The sequence below is a fragment of the Bufo bufo genome, chromosome 1 (genome assembly GCF_905171765.1).
Source record: "Bufo bufo chromosome 1, aBufBuf1.1, whole genome shotgun sequence".
In the NCBI taxonomy this organism is placed as follows: Eukaryota; Metazoa; Chordata; class Amphibia; order Anura; family Bufonidae; genus Bufo; species Bufo bufo.
In genome coordinates this window covers 790,327,932-790,346,529 of record NC_053389.1, presented here as the reverse complement: position 1 = coordinate 790,346,529, position 18,598 = coordinate 790,327,932, and the positions used below count along the sequence as shown (strand labels likewise).

Here is an 18,598-nt window from a genome sequence, read left to right as displayed (position 1 = left end):
CACTTTAAGTTCCCAGTCCGCCCTTGGGCCCAAAGACTCCTTCATCGCTTACTACACTGATGCTGACATTATGGGAGTCCCCCGCAATCATGTATCGCCTATAGCGATGCTGGCCGGCTGAGTACCGTTTGGGGGCCACAAAGAGGACAAGTCTGTATACCACACCACTTATTATCCTGCCAAGCAGTCCAAAACCAGCCCTGGTGATGACCTCAAATCCTGTCTTCTCAGACCAACAAATTACAGTATGTCCCTCAGTTGCTCCACATGGCAGACTGCACCCGCGTGGTGCCTACATAGCAGTGCCACCTTTCATCTATTTCTACTGTAATGCCCATGATAGAACAGACTGTAGCGCCAACCTAGCAGTCACACAGAATAAGGGCTCATTCAGACGGCCGTATGCTGTCCGCAAAAATGCGGATCCGTTTTTTTTTGCGGATTAGATGCTGACCCATTCAGTTCTATGGGGCCCTTTTCTTCCATTGCACGGCTCAGCAAAAAAACATGAAACACGTCCTATACTTGTCAGTGAAAATCAGGACATGGCCCTATGGATCAGCCAAAAAACGGAATGCAATCCGTTTTTTTTGCGGACATGCTGAACTGTCCACAAAAAAACGGATCCGCATTTTTTGCGGACAGCATACGGCCGTCTGAATGAGCCTAACTGCGCCCATACTATTGTTTCCACCACCTAAAATAATGCCAGACACTTGGTATAACACAGTCCTTTTCACACAGCAGTGCCCGCAGGTTAGTAGTTATGATGAGTACGACAGTACCAGCGCCTGAACAAAATGTGCCAACCATAGAACTGCCAGCCTGGAGAAATGTACCAGTCACTGCAGAATACCCGACGTGTCCATATATTAAATGAACTGCCCATTGGATGCAACGCAATGCTTCATTTCACCTGTGGGGGCACTGCAGGGGAATAATGCAATAATGGCATCTGAGAAGGTAGATTTAGTGGCTGTTACGGAGACATGGTTTAATGAAAGAAATGACTGGGACATAACCATACCAGGGTACTCTTTATACAGAAGAGACAGAGAAGGCAAGAAAGGAGGAGGAGTGGCCCTGTATGTGAAAGATAGCATTAAATCTAACCTAATACAAGTTGGTGAGGCCAACATAGAGTCAGTTTGGGTTACGTTGCAGTTTGCTAACCATGCAGTAACTCGTGTAGGTGTGATATATAGACCACCTGGTCAAGTTAAAGAACTAGATGATCTACTAGTTGAAGAAATAGCTAAAATGACAATGAAAGGAGAAGTTATCATTATGGGTGATTTCAATCTTCCAGATATAAACTGGAAAACCAAAATAGCAAGTTCTACCAGGAGTACAGATATTCAAAATTCCCTACTGGGGTTATCTCTACAACAAGTGGTTGAGGAGCCAACCCGGAGGGAGGCCATTTTGGATTTGGTATTCACAAACGGGGATTCGGTATATGATGTCATTGTAGGCGAAACCTTGGGATCTAGTGATCACCAGTCAGTGTGGTTTAATATAAGAACTGTGAAAGAGTCCCACCACACAAAAACAAAAGTTTTAGATTTTAGAAAAACAGACTTTTCAAAAATGAAATTAGTCATAAATGAGTCCTTATCAGACTGGAACGGATTACATGGAGTCCAGGAGAAATGGGACTACTTAAAAGGTGCATTATTGAAGGCAACAGAAAATTGCATTAGACTTGTCAGTAAAAGCAAAAAAAGGAGGAGACCACTGTGGTACTCAGCAGAAGTGGCCCAAATCATTAAAAATAAAAAGCTAGCATTTTGTAATTATAAAAAAAAACAGAGCAATGAAGATAAGGAAATCTACAAGATTAGGCAGAGAGAGGCCAAGCAAGTTATAAGAACTTCTAAAGCGCAGGCAGAAGAAAAACTAGCTCAGTCTATGAAAAAAGGGGATAAGACATTCTTCAGATATATAAATGAAAAAAGGAAATTAAAACAAGGAATAACTAAATTAAAAACAAAGGACGGAAGGTATGTAGAAGAGAATAAAGGGCTAGGCGACTGCCTTAATGAATACTTCTGTTCAGTTTTTACAAAAGAAAAAGGAGAAGGACCTCCACTAGAAAGAATGACTAATAAATCGTTTGATGCATGTATCTTTACAGAGGAAGATGTTCTAAGTTTGCTGTCTAAGGTGAAGACAAATAAGTCACAGGGGCCTGATGAGATACACCCAAAATTATTAAAAGAGCTTAGTGGTGAGCTGGCAAAACCGTTAACAGATTTATTTAACCAATCATTAGTAACAGGAGTCGTCCCGGAAGATTGGAAATTGGCAAATGTCGTGCCCATTCACAAGAAAGGTAGTAGGGAGGAATCGAGCAACTATAGACCAGTGAGTCTGACATCAATAGTAGGCAAATTAATGGAAACCCTATTAAAGGATAGGATTGTGGAACATCTAAAATCCCATGGATTGCAAGATGAAAAACAACATGGGTTTACTTCAGGGAGATCATGTCAAACAAATCTTATAGATTTTTTTGACTGGGTGAATAAAATAATAGACGGTGGAGGTGCAGTAGACATCGCATATCTAGATTTTAGTAAGGCTTTTGACACTGTCCCACATAGAAGACTTATCAATAAACTGCAGTCATTGAGCATGGACTCCCATATTGTTGAGTGGATTAGGCAGTGGCTGAGTGACAGACAACAGAGGGTTGTAGTCAATGGAGAACATTCAAAACAAGGTCATGTTACCAGTGGGGTTCCACAGGGATCTGTACTGGGACCGATTTTGTTTAATATCTTCATAAGTGATATTGCAAAAGGCCTCGCTGGTAAGGTTTGTCTTTTTGCTGATGACACAAAGATATGTAACAGGGTTGATGTTCCTGGAGGGAAACGCCAAATGGAAAAGGATTTAGGAAGACTAGAAGAATGGTCAGAACTCTGGAAACTGAAATTTAATGTGGATAAGTGCAAGATAATGCACCTGGGGCGTAAAAACCCAAGGGCAGAATATAGAATATTTGACACAGTCCTGACCTCAGTATCTGAGGAAAGGGATTTAGGAGTAATTATTTCAGAAGACTTAAAGGTGGGAAGACAATGTAATAGAGCAGCACGAAATGCCAGCAGAATGCTTGGATGTATAGGGAGAGGTATAAGCAGTAGAAAGAGTGAAGTGCTTATGCCGCTGTACAGAACACTGGTGAGACCTCACTTGGAGTATTGTGCGCAGTACTGGAGGCCATATCTCCAGAAGGATATAGATACTCTAGAGAGAGTTCAGAGAAGAGCTACTAAACTAGTACATGGATTGCAGGATAAAACTTACCAGGAAAGGTTAAAGGACCTTAATATGTATAGCTTGGAAGAAAGAAGAGACAGAGGGGATATGATAGAAACTTTTAAATACATAAAGGGAATCAACTCGGTAAAGGAAGAGAGCATATTTAAAAGAAGAAAAACTACCACAAGAGGACACAGTTTTAAATTAGAGGGGCAAAGGTTTAAAAGTAATATAAGGAAGTATTACTTTACTGAGAGAGTAGTGGATGCATGGAATAGCCTTCCTGCAGAAGTCGTAGCTGCAAATACAGTGAAGGGGTTTAAGCATGCATGGGATAGGCATAAGGCCATCCTTCATATAAGATAGGGCCGGGGGCTATCCATAGTATTCAGTATATTGGGCAGACTAGATGGGCCAAATGGTTCTTATCTGCCGACACATTCTATGTTTCTATGTTTCTATGTTAATTGAACACTTGCTGCCAGGTTCGCCAGCAGATTGCAGCTGATCACTGTGGGTCGCAGCAGCAGTACATCCTGTGCTCAGCTTACTGTCAGGAGCATGTATATATCTGTCACCCCATTTCTTATTGAATGTCACCCTGCAAACGCAACTCCATCTGTTGCATAATACCCCCCTTCCTCATTTCTTTCCCATTCTCAATATAGACCCTCTAAGATGCTGTCTCTTACCCCTCCTCTGACTTTCCCCCCAGGCCTGTGTGATGTGAACAGACAGAATAAGGCCGGGTTCACTCCGCTTATGCTCACAGCTCTGGCCGCCTTCCGCTCCAACGAAGACATAGAGACGGTCACACAGATGCTGCGCCTTGGAGACGTCAACTGCAGAGCCAGCCAGGTGTGTCATCAAGACAGGGCACCTCCGCTAAATATAAGGCACCCGTTGTCACCCAGCTTTCCCAGAAACAGATACGGTATTACTATATGAATAGCTGGGAGAACATGGAATTAGGATAAGGGCGGGTTCACGTCACGTTTTTTCCCATGCCTTTAAAGGTATACAAAAAACGTATATATGTTAAACGGATGCTTCAGACTGATGCCATACCGTGGCATCCGTTCACCATAGAGTTCCATTGTAAAAAGTAACGTATATTTTTTTTTACCGGACTGTGCAGGATACAAGAACGTGGTGTGCTGCGTTTTTGTATCTATTTTTTTTGTAACGTATGCGTCAAACGAAAGCATAAAAACGTAATGTGAACCCACGAAAACCTTTTCCCTTCGCAGTCATGTTTTTTTTTCATCCATAATTTTTTTATTTTGTCATACGAGTGCTTTTTAAAAAAAAAAAATTGCAGGAAGAGTTGTATTTTTTTAGTGCCACCATTGAATGTTCTATATAATGTAGGGAAAAAGCTTTGAAAAAAAAATATTTGCGTAGTGGAATTGAAATTTTTTTTTTAAAACGGTGCAATTTTTTTTACGGGGGCAGCTTTTACGCCATTCACCATGTACTGTAAATGACATAATACCTTTATTTTGCGGGTAGGGACCATTACGGCGATACCACATTTATTTTGTTTATTTGTTTTTTACTACTTTTTAAAAATAAAAACCGTTAAATGGAAAAAACAAAAACAAATAATTGTGCCGTTTTTTTGTGGGGTGCAGTTTTTACACCATTCACCATCCACTGTAAATGACGTAATAACTTTCTTCTCCAGGTCGGTATGATTACGGCGATACATTTATATAGTGTATTTATAAATGTACTTTTATAAAATGAGAAAAACCTTTAAAAAAAAAAAATGATGTTGCCATATACTGACACCCATAATTTTTTTCTTTACCATTAGAGCTGCGTGAGGACTTTTTTTTTTTTTTGTGAGGCAAGCTGTAGTTGGTACCATTTTGGGGTACATATGAGTTTTTTTTTAATCAGTTTTAGGGGTAAAGTGAGGTGAACAAGAAGCAGCAATTTTGCAATTGGGATTTTTTTACAGCGATTTTATTTTATTTTAATAGTTTAGCCTTTTTACGTAATCGGCAATATTTAATGCCAATTATGTACCATTTTTTTTCTTGTTTAACTTTTTTGGATAGTAAATGGAAAATGTTTTTTTTTTTTACTTTAAATATTAGCTTTTTAAAAAATATATATATATTTTTTTTATGTTTTAATTTAGTCCTACTAGGAGACTTGAACATGGAAGCGATTGTGCAATAAACTGCAATACTCCTGTACTGCATTGTATTGTCTTTTTAATGTTGTTTTATTACGTCCTGACACTCCTAATAGATGGCAACCCTGGCGGCTTTCACTAAAAATCCCCAGCTGCTATGACAACCACTGGGGGTAATAGTGTGCCCTCTGTCTAACTGCTTAGATGCCACGGGTTTTATTGACCGAGGCATCTAAGGCTGGCTTTACACTAGTGTTATAGGCAGAGAACAGCCTGCTGGAGATCTCTGGATACGGCACTGCTGAATGCTACCACAGTGCCCGCCGCCTCCATTGACTATAATGGGCTCCAGCTGAGATCTGCAGCAGTTTTTGTCCATCTAAATCCCAAATATCACAGAGAGAAAAAAATGACCCTTCATATAAAACATAACTTTTACTACTACATATTAAAATATTGCCCCACAAATTATAGAAAATCACAATAACATACTGCGCCAATTCTAGAATGCAGAGTCTTACTTTGAATGTATCCTTGGTATTGTAATCCAAAATAGAAGAAGATACAGTAACGTACAGTTTGGAGACAGCTGGCATAGATGTTGAATATATACGAGGAGTGAGATCGGGACGGGGGGGGGAGAAAGATTTGCCCTAAGGCTACCCCTGCCTACTAGCGGAGCACCCGACCCCACTTTTCGGTGGCTAAGCCCTCGCTGTCACCTACCGTGACCCTGCCGGTGGCTCAGATGCTTGTCCCTAGTGTAAGTAAAACTGGTTCATCAGGGGACCCTAGATAAATAATACATAGATTATGGCATCATTAAAGACAGTAGCAAGATGATAATGGCATCCTGGTATGGTAAGGTGCACCCTTAAGTACCTTGAAACTGACGCTAATAACAAGTCCCACCTATCCAGGCAGCAAATCAGGAGGCCAGCGCTGTTAAGCGCGCAGGTTCCCGTCTGTGGAACACACGCTAAGGCGCGTGAAACGCACATGTGACTCAGAAACCGGAAGTGCGTGAGTGCTCATGTCGATGACCCTTCTAGTGTATGGAACGTATCGGGGAGCCTCCTGGGAACCATGAACAACCTTAATAAAAGGTGCAATGATAGGGGAACAAGAAAATATGACTCGAAATCAGTATATCCAAAGAATACATTGGAATAACATGGCCTATGGATGCATTTATATAAAAGTATAATTCGACGCACATACATGACATGAGTGCACTTTAGTGTTAGTGGGGAGGGGATAGGTAATAATCTGTAGAGGCAACTTGACAATGTCCCCACAGAACCCCATATAAAGCACGATAATTAAGCACTTGAACCCATCTCGGCTCGATATAAGGCAGTCAAACCAAAGCTCCACAATATTGGTGAGCAGATCGCCATAAATACGGTTAAACTGGAAAAAAGAAAAGAAGAAATGTAAGACTAAAATTAAAAGAAATCTGCTCATTTAATCCCAGAGGATACACAGTTTTTAAGCGATATATCCACTGAGCTTCCTTTCGAAGAATTCTTTTGTCCCAATTGCCACCTCTGGGCGACTGTCGTAGGACTTCAACTGAGTTCGACTGTCGTATAACTTCAACTGAGTTCGACTGTCGAATGACTTCAACTGAGTTCGACTGTCGTATGACTTCAACTGAGTTCGACTGTCGTATGACTTCAACTGAGTTCGACTGTCGTATGACTTCAACTGAGTTCGACTGTCGTATGACTTCAACTGAGTTCGACTGTCGTATGACTTCGGAACTATAACACTAGTGTAAAACTAGCCTTAGATGCCTCGGTCAATAACAACCGTGACATCTAAGCAGTTAGACAGAGGGCACCCTATTACCCCCCCCCCCCTCCCCCAGTGGTTGTCATAGCAGCTGGGGATTTTTAGTGAAAGCCTCCAGGGTTGCCATTTATTAGGAGTGTCAGGACGTAATAAAACAACATTAAAAAGACAATACAATGCAGTACAGGAGTATTGCAGTTTATTGCACAATCGCTTCCATGTTCAATCTCCAACCACCATTGTGTACATCTGACATGACGCGCGACGGGTTTATCCCTGCCATTTCTCACATCTCCCAGACGGTCACATAAATAAATAACCCCCAGAGTGCGGCAGTTGGCAAAGTCGCGCATGGTATATGTTGTACCCAGTACTAATACTGGTGAATTGTTTTGACTTCAGAATAAATGGGCAGCAGATACAATCACTACCACATTTGTAGGTACCAACTGGTTTAAGATTAAGCCACGTTGTTGCTTCCGCCAGTCCCTGATAGTGGCTGTGTACCAGTCTGTCCCTTAAGGACCTTCCGCTTCTATAGGTAATTGCTGGGTCGGGAGGGAGAACATCTTTTATGTCGGGGTCGGTGAGAAGGATATCCCAGTATGTTCTCAGGATACCCCTTATTCTCTGTTTTTCACTATCATATGGCCCAATTATTCTAATGATCTTGCTAATGTAATCTGGCTTTTTTGGTGGGATTACTTGCTAATAAAGAGTGGCGATCAACTATGCTAGAATATTGAAAGACATCTTTAAGGACGTTATGGGGATGCCCTCGTTGTTGGAATCTTTGCAATATTTTAATATGTAGTTATAAAAGTTATGTTTTATATGAAAGGTCATTTTTTTCTCTCTGTGATATTTGTTTTTGTACCTTTCTACCCCGTCAATTTTTGTTAGTGATAGCGTCCATCTAAATCCCAGCATATTTTTCGGGTAGCGGCCGGATCTCTGCTTGAACCTATTATAGTTAATGGGGCTGGCTGGCATTGTGGTAACCTCTGGCAGTGCCGGGTCTAGGGAGCTCCAGCAGGCTGTTCTCTGTCGGAAGTAATAATGTTCATTTGAAAGAAGTCTAAGGGGCGGGGGAGTTATCTCCATTTAAATAACCGGCACCTGCCACCACTAGGGGGAGCTCACTGAAGACATATTCATTATTGAGTTCAGTGGGAGCTTCCATAGCCATGTGAAAAGAGAAGAATGGGGAATATTGCCCAGACAGGACTGGATAGCACCCCCAAAGTGTCCCCATTGTGGTCCTGGTGTAGTCATTGGTTTGCTGGCTTATTTCAGGCAGGACAAACGGCTCTGATGCTGGCGGTCAGTCACGGGCGTCTGGATGTGGTGCGCGCTCTGTTGCAGTGTGGGGCGGATGTCAACGTGCAGGATCACGACGGCTCCACCGCGCTCATGTGCGCTTGTGAACACGGACACGTGGATATCGTCGGCCTCCTCCTGGCCGTTCCAACCTGTGATGTAGCGCTTACAGATAACGTAAGTTATTAGTAGCTGACAAAGAGAACCCCCCCAGTGTCCCCCCCTACTACTATACCCCATCCACACTATATAATAATGCAAAATCACATAATGAGGGGCCCCAGCAGTTTATATGCAATGCACCCTTATCTTTTCAAAGAAGTTCTGCAGCAGCTATGGCATTGTCACGGCTGCATATCTAGGCTCTACTGCACATGGGCAGAGATTTAGGTGATCTGCAGGATAGTAGTACTGATTGGGCAACAGAGGTGGAGAAGTAGGAGTTAGGAAATGGAGGGGCCACGCTGGGTGGTTTGGGTGGAGTAACCTGCAGGACCATCGTGTCAGGCAGGGGGCGTCCGTTCTGTATAGTGGTCGGTGTATAACCTCTGCCTCTCTGTTTATTAGGATGGGAGCACAGCTCTGTCTATCTCGCTGGAAGCTGGGCAGAACGACATAGTGATGCTTCTCTATGCTCACAACTCCAAGTCCTCCGCAGCGGTAAGTCACATCCAACAGGGGAACCATTAGGTAGCATCCTCTTCTTATTACACCTCATCATCTTCATTTTCCTCATGTATTAAATATATTAGAACTCTGACCGGTTCAATTTGGTAACAAGGCCACTTTTTAAGGAGAATTTATGTGAGCTGGAGTCTGCTCCTCCCACCATAGGGTGACACAAGAGGGAGGAGCTATGTGACATGGAGTATGCTCCTCCCACCATAGGGTGACACAAGAGGGAGGAGCTATGTGACGTGGTTTCTGCTCCTCCCACCACAGACTTGTATAGGCAGGAGCTACCTGAAATGCAGTCTGCTCCTCCCACCACAGGGTGACACAGACAGGAGGGAGGAGCTATCTGAAATGCAGTCTGCTCCTCCCACCACAGGGTGACAAAGACAAGAGGGAGGAGCTATGTGACATGGAGTCTGGTCCTCCCACTACAGGGTGACACAGACAGGAGGGAGGAGCTATGTGACATGGAGTCTGCTCCTCCCACCACAGGGTGACACAGACAGGAGGGAGGAGCTATGTGACATGGAGTCTGCTCCTCCCACCACAGGGTGACACAGACAGGAGGGAGGAGCTATGTGACATGGAGTCTGCTCCTCCCACCACAGGGTGACAAAGGTTGTGATATAATAATAACATATCTGTATTTTTTTTTTTAGGGAGTGGAGAAAAATGTTAAGCTCCAGAGTGCAAACCCAAGTGATGAATCCCAATAGGAGGAGGATTTTGGGTTACGACTCTTTGCCCTGCTGGTCTCCAGAAGAAGGCCCGGGGTGGAGAGTTGCCTCTGCATGCCGTCCAGAGCCATATGGCTTCCCCTGAAACACAACACTGCAAAACCACTATTCATCCTGCTTCAGCACCATGGAGAGAGGAGCACTGGAGGCCTGAGGGACAGGGACGGGTGGATGGGTTACCCGGTAGTGCAGGGCGGGCAGGAGGTTAATATGGAGGTTCACAGAGTTAATAAGGACTATGGGAGAAAGCAGAGTCCAAGATGGAAAGAGAGGATCGTGGTCAGAATGATGACACAGTCGTAAGTGAAGATCTACAGAAGACACTTGTTATAAAGCCCACCAACACTAGACTCACAAACGCTTGCTGTCATTGAATCAAAGCATTCTTGTTTACAGAGAGAAACCTAAATAAACACATAAGTAGCTCCATGTTCCTAGTTTGCTACAATGTATCAGTGTTGATAAAATGCATGAAAGACAGGGGAGAGATAGAAGGCAGGAACCCCCATAGCAAAGCGAGGGCCCCCTTCATAGCAACACCCCACCCCTACATGCCTGGGACAGAAGGAGTTGTCTGTTCCATTTCATGATCCTTAGGGTTTAATTCCCCACATCCATGTTAATTTTGTGGGGCCTGTGGAGAAGACAACCCACCACCCCTCAAAATATGGTATTTACCCTTTTCTTCAGGGGGTCCATTGTAGCTGTATGAGCTTCCACTAAGTTAGGTACATCTTTGCTCACATAGAATTGCCTTAGACTATTACTCCTAGCAGTCTTAGATCTGTATAAGTTTTCAACCTCGGGCTGTAATGTTTTCATTCACTGACAGCAAACAAGAACTGAAATGATCACCATGTGTTCTAAAGAAATCATAAGGCGAGTTCTCACTCATTACCATCCTGGATTTTTCTGCTTCTAATATTTTAAATCGGTCTCTTCTACCTTGTGGTACCCCAAACCCATCTGGATCAGACCTCAACACACCTCCCGTCGTTGACATGGGGGTCTCTGTGGATATTGCTGATCCCTAGAGGGTACTTGTTTTTTAGATAGTCAAGTGAGCGAGAGCGTAGCTTGGCAACCCCATGAAAAGATTCCCACTGATCTCCAGGTATCTTCAAGGACAACTCCCCTTGCACATGTACCAGGAGCAATTCGCATGGAGATGCCATAGAGATCTTCTATATTAGGAGGCAATCATGAGAACCATGAGTACAGGACACCACTGCAAACAATGAGATTTCCTTTACATTTACAGGGGGCGGGGGGGGGACCTCCTCAAAAAGTATATGATATATGAGAGATTATCAGTAACATTTGATAGAGTGGACACAGGAGAGGTGATATGTAAAGAGGTGATATGTACGTTTAACAGGGCAGCAGGACTATGACTTTGAGAGATAATGGGCCTCGTGTACCATAACTGGTGCAGACAAAGCTCATAGCAACTACATTCCAATTTCTTTTTTTTTTACTGGGGAGGGGGGAATAATAACATGAGTAGTGATCTCATTGGTGGTTGGGGTCATTTGTCCCACTTTGCACCATGGGGACATGGTGAGATCTATTGAGTTTAGTGATGCTCCCTCAGGCACTTCCACCCTCCGGCCGTCTAAGCTCCTTCCATAAGTTTCAGCAATAATTTCTGATATTGGTTGCACTAGAGGAACTGCTATATATATATTTTTGTTATCCATACTTATATGTGAGACGGTTAACTACCTGTATTGTATGAAGGTTATCACTATATAAATATATGTATATAAATAAATAGTTATGAATCCACCTCATGGCTCACTATGTGTAATGTAATGCATGCACTTCATCCTCTGGGTAATGCTGTATCTTCTGGATCAGTCTACATCTTCTAGGTCATGCTCATTGTCTACTCTAGAGCATGCGCTGATGTGTGAAACATGATCTATTCTGAGGATCAAGCTCTGTCCTCTGGGTAATGCTCTCTTCTGTGGGCCATCCTTTGTCTTCTGCGTCATGCTCTGTCCTTTTGGCCATGCTCTATTCTGTGGATCAAGCTCTTCTGCTCTTGGTCATGCTGTATGTTCTGCACAGTACCATTCAATTCAGTACATCACATCTTACCTGATTGAAGTCACTACCTTTCCCATTTCTTCTCCATCTGACACAGACCACCATGATGATGTCTTCTCACTATGACTCTGCAGAGTTTGCTGCATAGACATCTATCGATTCTAGCTTCTCCCCACCTATACCCAACCTCTAAACAAACTTACAATGCTGCTACATCTTTAAAAGTACAGTACTTCTGCTACCCTTATTACTATGCCCACTGCTGCCCTAGGGGACCCCATATTTATAGTTAACCCCCAAAAAATTAGTGCCAAACAAATAATGCCTGCTCCCCCAGTTTCTCTCTCCGAAACATTATAAAACTCACATTCTGTTTTCAATAAGACTGCCTTTATCCATGTCCCCTTCATTTTCAACAAATCTACCTTTCCCGGTTTCAAGCAAACATGGCTGACACCCTCTGACACAGCCTTCCCCCCTGCAGTCTGCTATGGAAGACTCCCGTTTACCCACAGTCCAGACAGACGTGGTGGAGGTCTTGGCCTCCATATATCGAGCAACTGCTCCTTCAACCCATCTCCAGCCTTCCTTAACCTCCCTTCTTTTGAAGTTCACTCTGTCCGCATGTACTCTCGCTCTAACCTAGTAGCTGTCATCTACCCTATCTGTCATCTACCTATCTTTTTTGACCACTTCACTGAAACGGTCAGTGGGAGTGGACTCATTGTACTAACTAACCAGTTTGACTTTGGGCTAGACCTAAGGGCATTATCCTGACAGTCCCTTGGTTTTCACCCTTTAGAGCTTATACAAGGATCTGAACTTCGCTGCAGGGGAGCTACCAGGCTGCCACTTCTTGGAATAGTACCACGAGGGTCAGAGACACTGGTGCTGAGCACAGAGGGATCAGGCAATACTCGTAGTCAGCAATTAGGCATATGTCAGGGCAGGCAGAGGTTGTGCAAACCCATGAAACTAGTCAGAGGTCTGGGCAGGCAGCAATGGGTCAAAACGGTAGAAAGGCTATGGGCAGGACAGACAGCGGAGAATCAGTCGGTAAACAGGCTGTGGTACAGTACACGGACAGACAATCAGGATAGAGGAAGGCATCTTAAATATACACAGATGGCCAGATATAGGCTGGAACAATCAGGATGTGTGCTAGCCCTTTTAGGGTCAGCAGGAGTGTATGCATGCACCATAAGAACAGAGGGAGAGGGCTTGGGAGCAGAGGCAGGCTGCAGCCTACTACCAACAGCAGGAGAAGAAGAAGAAGCGTGTCCTGACTGCTGGAATGAATCGGGATAGACCTTATAAGTGATGTGTTACCCGTGCTCGCACAGAGGAGTGGGGCAGCTGCGGGCACAGGCTGCCAGTCAGGGCCGGTGCAAGGATTTTTGCACACACAAGCGAAGCTACATTTTGGCGCCCCCCCCCACAACTCGGTGGGGGTGATGTAAAAAGGAGGGCGTGATGTGACATGGAGGGGGGAGAAATGTGACATGGAGGGGGGAGAAATGTGACTTAGGGGGGTGATGTGACATGGGGGGAGAAATGTGACATTTCTCCCCCTCCATGTCACATTTCTCCCCCTCCATGTCACATCACCCCCTGCTTTTTACATCACCCCCTTTGTGTCACATTTCTCCCCCCCATGTCACATTTCAACCCCCTCCATGTCACATTTCAACCCCCTCCATGTCACATTTCTCCCCCTCCATGGCACATTTGTCCCCCCCATGTCACATCACCCCCCCCCCCCCCCCCCTCCATGGCACATTTCCCCCCTCTATTAATGTTGTGTAAAAATAAACATTATGCTCCTCCTCTGGGCCTGTTCCCGTCTGCAGCAGCTCCCCTTCTCCTCTGTGTGGTCCTGGTATCTTCTCTCTGTGCTCCCGACAAGACTTTGAGGACCTTTCCCACTTAGCCAATCTGTGGCTGCAGCTGTGTCATGTGTCAGACCAGTGATTGGCTCAGCGGGAAATGTCCTCAAACAACTTGTCAGGACTCGTGAGCCCAGAGTGAAGATATGAGGACCACCACACAGAGGAGAACAGCCGCAGGAGGCTTTTTTCCGCCCCCCCATCTCAGCTTGGTCTGCCTTATTATAGCACCGGGCCTGCCGCCAGTCTAAGATTAACTGTCTGGCTCCTACACTTCCTCCCCATCATCATCATGGGGGACTCACCATCCCTACTGACACACACCATTCATCTGCCTCCAAACTCCTATCTCTCACTTCCTCCTTTGGCCTCGCATAATGGACACACACCAGATCTTATCTTCAACCACCTCTGTTCCCTATCTCAGTGGTGGGCAAACTTTTTTGTCAACTGAGCCAAATATCGCCTAAACCACGATTGAAATTTCTTTCGAGAGCCACATTTTTAAAACCTAAAATATTGCGTCAACAGTACCAGTGAGGACTATTAGGGCTCATGCACACGACCGTGTGCCCGCCGTTGCCATATTGCAGGCCGCATATGCGGGTCACACGGGCACTGGCCGTGTGCAGCCCGCATCAAGGACCCATTCACTTCAGCATGCGCTACTTTTTTGCGGTGCGGGCAGTCGGATGCGGATCGCGAACCCCATTCAAGTGAATGGGTCCGCGATCCTCATGCAGCTGCCCCATGGTCTGTGTCCGTGCATTGTGGACCGCTATTTGCGGTCCGCAGCACAGGCACGGCGCCCTTACATTCGTGGGCATGAGCCCAGAGTGTGTTTTTGAATACTTTTATATGTACTTTCTTTTATTTGGATCTTGATTATTATTTCATTTTATCTTTATCATTTTTTACTTTTATTAAACTTGTCTACAGATGTGGATGACGCACTTATGGGGGATATCTGTGGATGACGCACTTATGGGGGATATCTGTGGATGACGCACTTATAGGGGATATCTGTGGATGACGCACTTATGGGGGATATCTGTGGATGACGCACTTATGTGGGATATCTGTGGATGACGCACTTATGGGTGATATCTGTGGATGACACATATATATATATATATAGCATAAGATGCTATATATGTGCCCTCCACAGATATCCCCCATAAGTGCCCTCCACAGATATCCCCCATAAGTGCCCTCCACAGATATCCCCCATAAGTGCCCTCGAGTAAGTAAAGTAATGTATTAGTGGGGGGAAGGGAGGAGGCAGGGACACTTGCGGCGGGGCCGGTGCAGTGCCCGGCGCTGTGCACACACCGGGGGCAGCTCCTACCTTTCTGCTGCAGGACATTTCGCTCGTCCTGAGCGGCGGCCTCTTCACCACTCCTCACATGGCCGGTGTTCTGCCGAAAGTCCGCCGCTGCCCGCCCTTCTGCTGCTGTGCGCAGCGTGACATCTCACCCTCCGTCATGCGCCTCCTGCCCCGCCTGCCTGCTTCATTCATAAAGTGGAAGGAGCAGACAGACGGGGCAGGAGGCGCATGACGGACATTTTGCAAGCAGCTTGAGCGGCGCGATATGGCTGCGCGGCCGCCCACCCGCCAGCCCGAACCAAAGAGCCGCATTCAAGGATCAAAAGATTTGCTTGTGGCTCGCGAGCCGCACTTTGCCGACCACTGCCCTATCTGATTTCTTAAACTCTCCTCTCCTCCTCTCTGACCACAATCTATTTACATTCTAAACTACTTTCTCTTCAACTGCCCCTCCAGTCTGTAAACTAGCACACCCTTATAGGAACCTCAAACACCTCTCTATTCACACACTCTCTGACTTTCTCTTACTACTGTCCATCATCTCTTTCCTTCACAATGAAGACACAGCCACTGTTTTCTACACCACAATACTTCAGCTCTAGACTCAGTCACCCCTCTCACACACAGCAAAACCTGTCAAGTCAATAGAAAATCCTAGTACATTAACCAAACAACAACAAAAAACTGAGACAAGCTTACAAAATTGCAGAACAATGCTGGAAGAAAACCCACTCGAAGGAAGACTTCATCACATACAAAGAAGCAGTTCTCAACTTCAAGTCTACACTTACCTCTTCTTAACAGGATTACTTCACTACTCATATCTCTTTCCCCCAAACCACAAACAACTCTTGACTCTACTCTGTCCTCCAATGCCCTCTTCCTCACCCTTCATCTTAGGCTACATGCACACGGGTCCGCAAAAAAAAAAACAATGACAATGCCTAAAACGGACAAGAATAGGACATGTTCTATTTTTCTTGCGGGGCTACCGGAATGGACATACTGATGCGGACCGCACACTGTGTGGTGTCCGCATTTTTTGCCGACCCATTCAAATGAATGGGTCCGCATCCTATCCGCAAAAAAAACGGAACGGACACGGAAACAAACAACGTTCGTGTGCATGTAGCCTAACTAAATGCTCTTCTCACATAACCTATTTTACCCCGATCACTGAGAAAGACTTTCCACCTTAATTTCCAGATCACACCTCACCACCTGTGCCATTGAGCCAATACCATCCCATCTCATGCCTATCTTTACCACTATGCTTATCCCTGCCCTAATGCATCTCTTCAACCTATCACTAATTACACCGCGCAACAATGATTTTGCTACTGAGAGAAAAACATGTGATTTAGGCCTCATGCACACGACTGTTGTGTGTTTTGCGGTCCGCAAAACACGGATGGCGTCCGTGTGCATTCCGCAATTTGCAGAACGGCGTGGACAGCCATTGATATAACTGCCTATTCTTGTCCGCAAAACGGACAAGAATAGGACAGGTTATATATTTTTTGCGGACCATGGAACGGAGCAACGGAGTGCTGCCCGCATCTTTTGCGGCCCCTTTAAAGTGAACGGGTCCGCATCCAAGCCCCAAAAACTACGTCTCTGATGCGGACCAAAACAATGGTCGTGTGCATGAGGCCTTATTACCCCTTAAGGACCCTGGGATTTTCCATTTTTGCGTTTTCGTTTTTCACTCCCCGCCTTCCAATTTTCCTAACTTTTTTATTTTTCCATTCACATAGCCTTATGAGGGCTTATTTTGTGCGGGACAAGTTGTACTTTCTAATAGCATTATTTACGGTTGCATACCATGTAGTAGGAAGCGGGGAAAAAATTCCAAATGGGGTAGAAAAAACGCAATTCTGATAAAGTTTTTTTTTTTTTTACACTGTACACTATGCAGTAAAATTGACCTGTTATATTCATTCTCCAGGTCAGTACGGTTACAATGATACCACACTTGTATAATTTTTCTTGCGTTTTAATGCTGAAAAAAAAATTAAAACCTTTGAGGAAATTGTTTATTTATTTTTTTATAACCATATTCTGACCACTATAACTTTTTTGTAGTTATGTGTACGGGGTTGTTTGAGGGCTCATTTTTTGAGGGACGATCTGTTCTTTTCAGTGATACCAATTTGAAGTGTGTGCGAATTTTTCATCACTTTTGTTAAAAAAAAATTATTGGGTAGTTGAAGTGACAAAAAATGGCAAATTGTCATTAATATTGTTATATTTTGATAGTATCGGCATTTTCGCACGAGGCAATGCCCATGATGTTTATTTTTTTATTGTTTAAGTATTTTTATTTTTATTTTAAGGAAAGAGGGGTGATTTGAACTTTTATATTTAAAAAATATATAATATATTTGCAAAAAAACGTTTTACTTTTTTTTTAACTTTTTTTAAGTCACCTTGCGTGACAATAACTGGCAATCATTACATTGCCTATTATGTTCATTGATGTCTATATAGACACCATTGAACACTTCATTTGCACTATACCAATACCACCTAGTGGCCTGTATTGGTATAGTCATCTAATAGGCACCAAAGCCTGCTTCAGGCTTCAGCCTATTAGCTCAATGTAACAGGTTCCCCGATCTCAGCCGGGAAACGCTGTTACCGGAGCGGAAGTGCGCGACTTCCGCTTTTGGACTGCGCACATGCCGTGGTCATATTTGACCACGGCATCTGAAATGGAAAATGTATGAGATCAGCCTTATGGCTGATCGCATACATATGCCGCGGGTCTCTGCTATTTAAGTTAACATAAACCCGGCGACTATGGCGCCCAGTGCATGTGCGAGCGTGCACCATGTTTGGGGACCGGAGGTCCTTAAAGAGTTAAGTTATACATGCAGGGCCGTCTTTAATATTGATTGGACCCTGGGCAAAAATTTACTTGGGCCCCCTGGATCCCGCCTTCCCACACCTTAGCAGGCAATCACGCCCTCCACCACAACACACACACAAAAAATCCACACATCTGGTAGAGTACAGTGAATGACTGTAAATACTTCCAGTTCTGAAGACTCCAGCGGCTCAGGATCAGTGCTCTGGGCAGCTGGGCTCAGGCTGGAAGTGGGCACCGCTCTGCAGGAAGGAGACCAGGGCTTGGCTTACCCTAGTGTTACAGTGCACCCCAGCACCCAACAGTATGCAGTATAGCACCCTATAGTATACAGCACCACACAGTATGCAGTATAGCACCCCACACTATACAGTACCCCACAGTATATAGTAGAGCAGTATAGCAGCCCACAGTATACAGCACCCCACAGTATACAGTAGAGCAGTATAGCACCTCACCGTATACAGCACCCCAAACTATACACGATACAGCACCCCACACTATACAGTACAGCAGTAT

General features: G+C 44.5%; 1 protein-coding gene across 1 annotated transcript in view; it reads left to right on the top strand.

Moving 5' to 3' along the window:
- The window catches only part of KANK2 (KN motif and ankyrin repeat domains 2), a 66,219-nt gene extending 54,491 nt beyond the window's left edge, over positions 1 to 11,728 (top strand). Inside the window, exons 11-14 of the mRNA XM_040414972.1 lie at positions 3,986 to 4,128; positions 8,510 to 8,710; positions 9,101 to 9,193; positions 9,868 to 11,728. Coding sequence (XP_040270906.1) covers positions 3,986 to 4,128; positions 8,510 to 8,710; positions 9,101 to 9,193; positions 9,868 to 9,924 — 494 coding nt within the window. The 3' untranslated portion in view covers positions 9,925 to 11,728. The remainder of the gene's footprint in view (positions 1 to 3,985; positions 4,129 to 8,509; positions 8,711 to 9,100; positions 9,194 to 9,867) is intronic.
- The last annotated feature ends 6,870 nt before the right edge of the window (positions 11,729 to 18,598 follow it).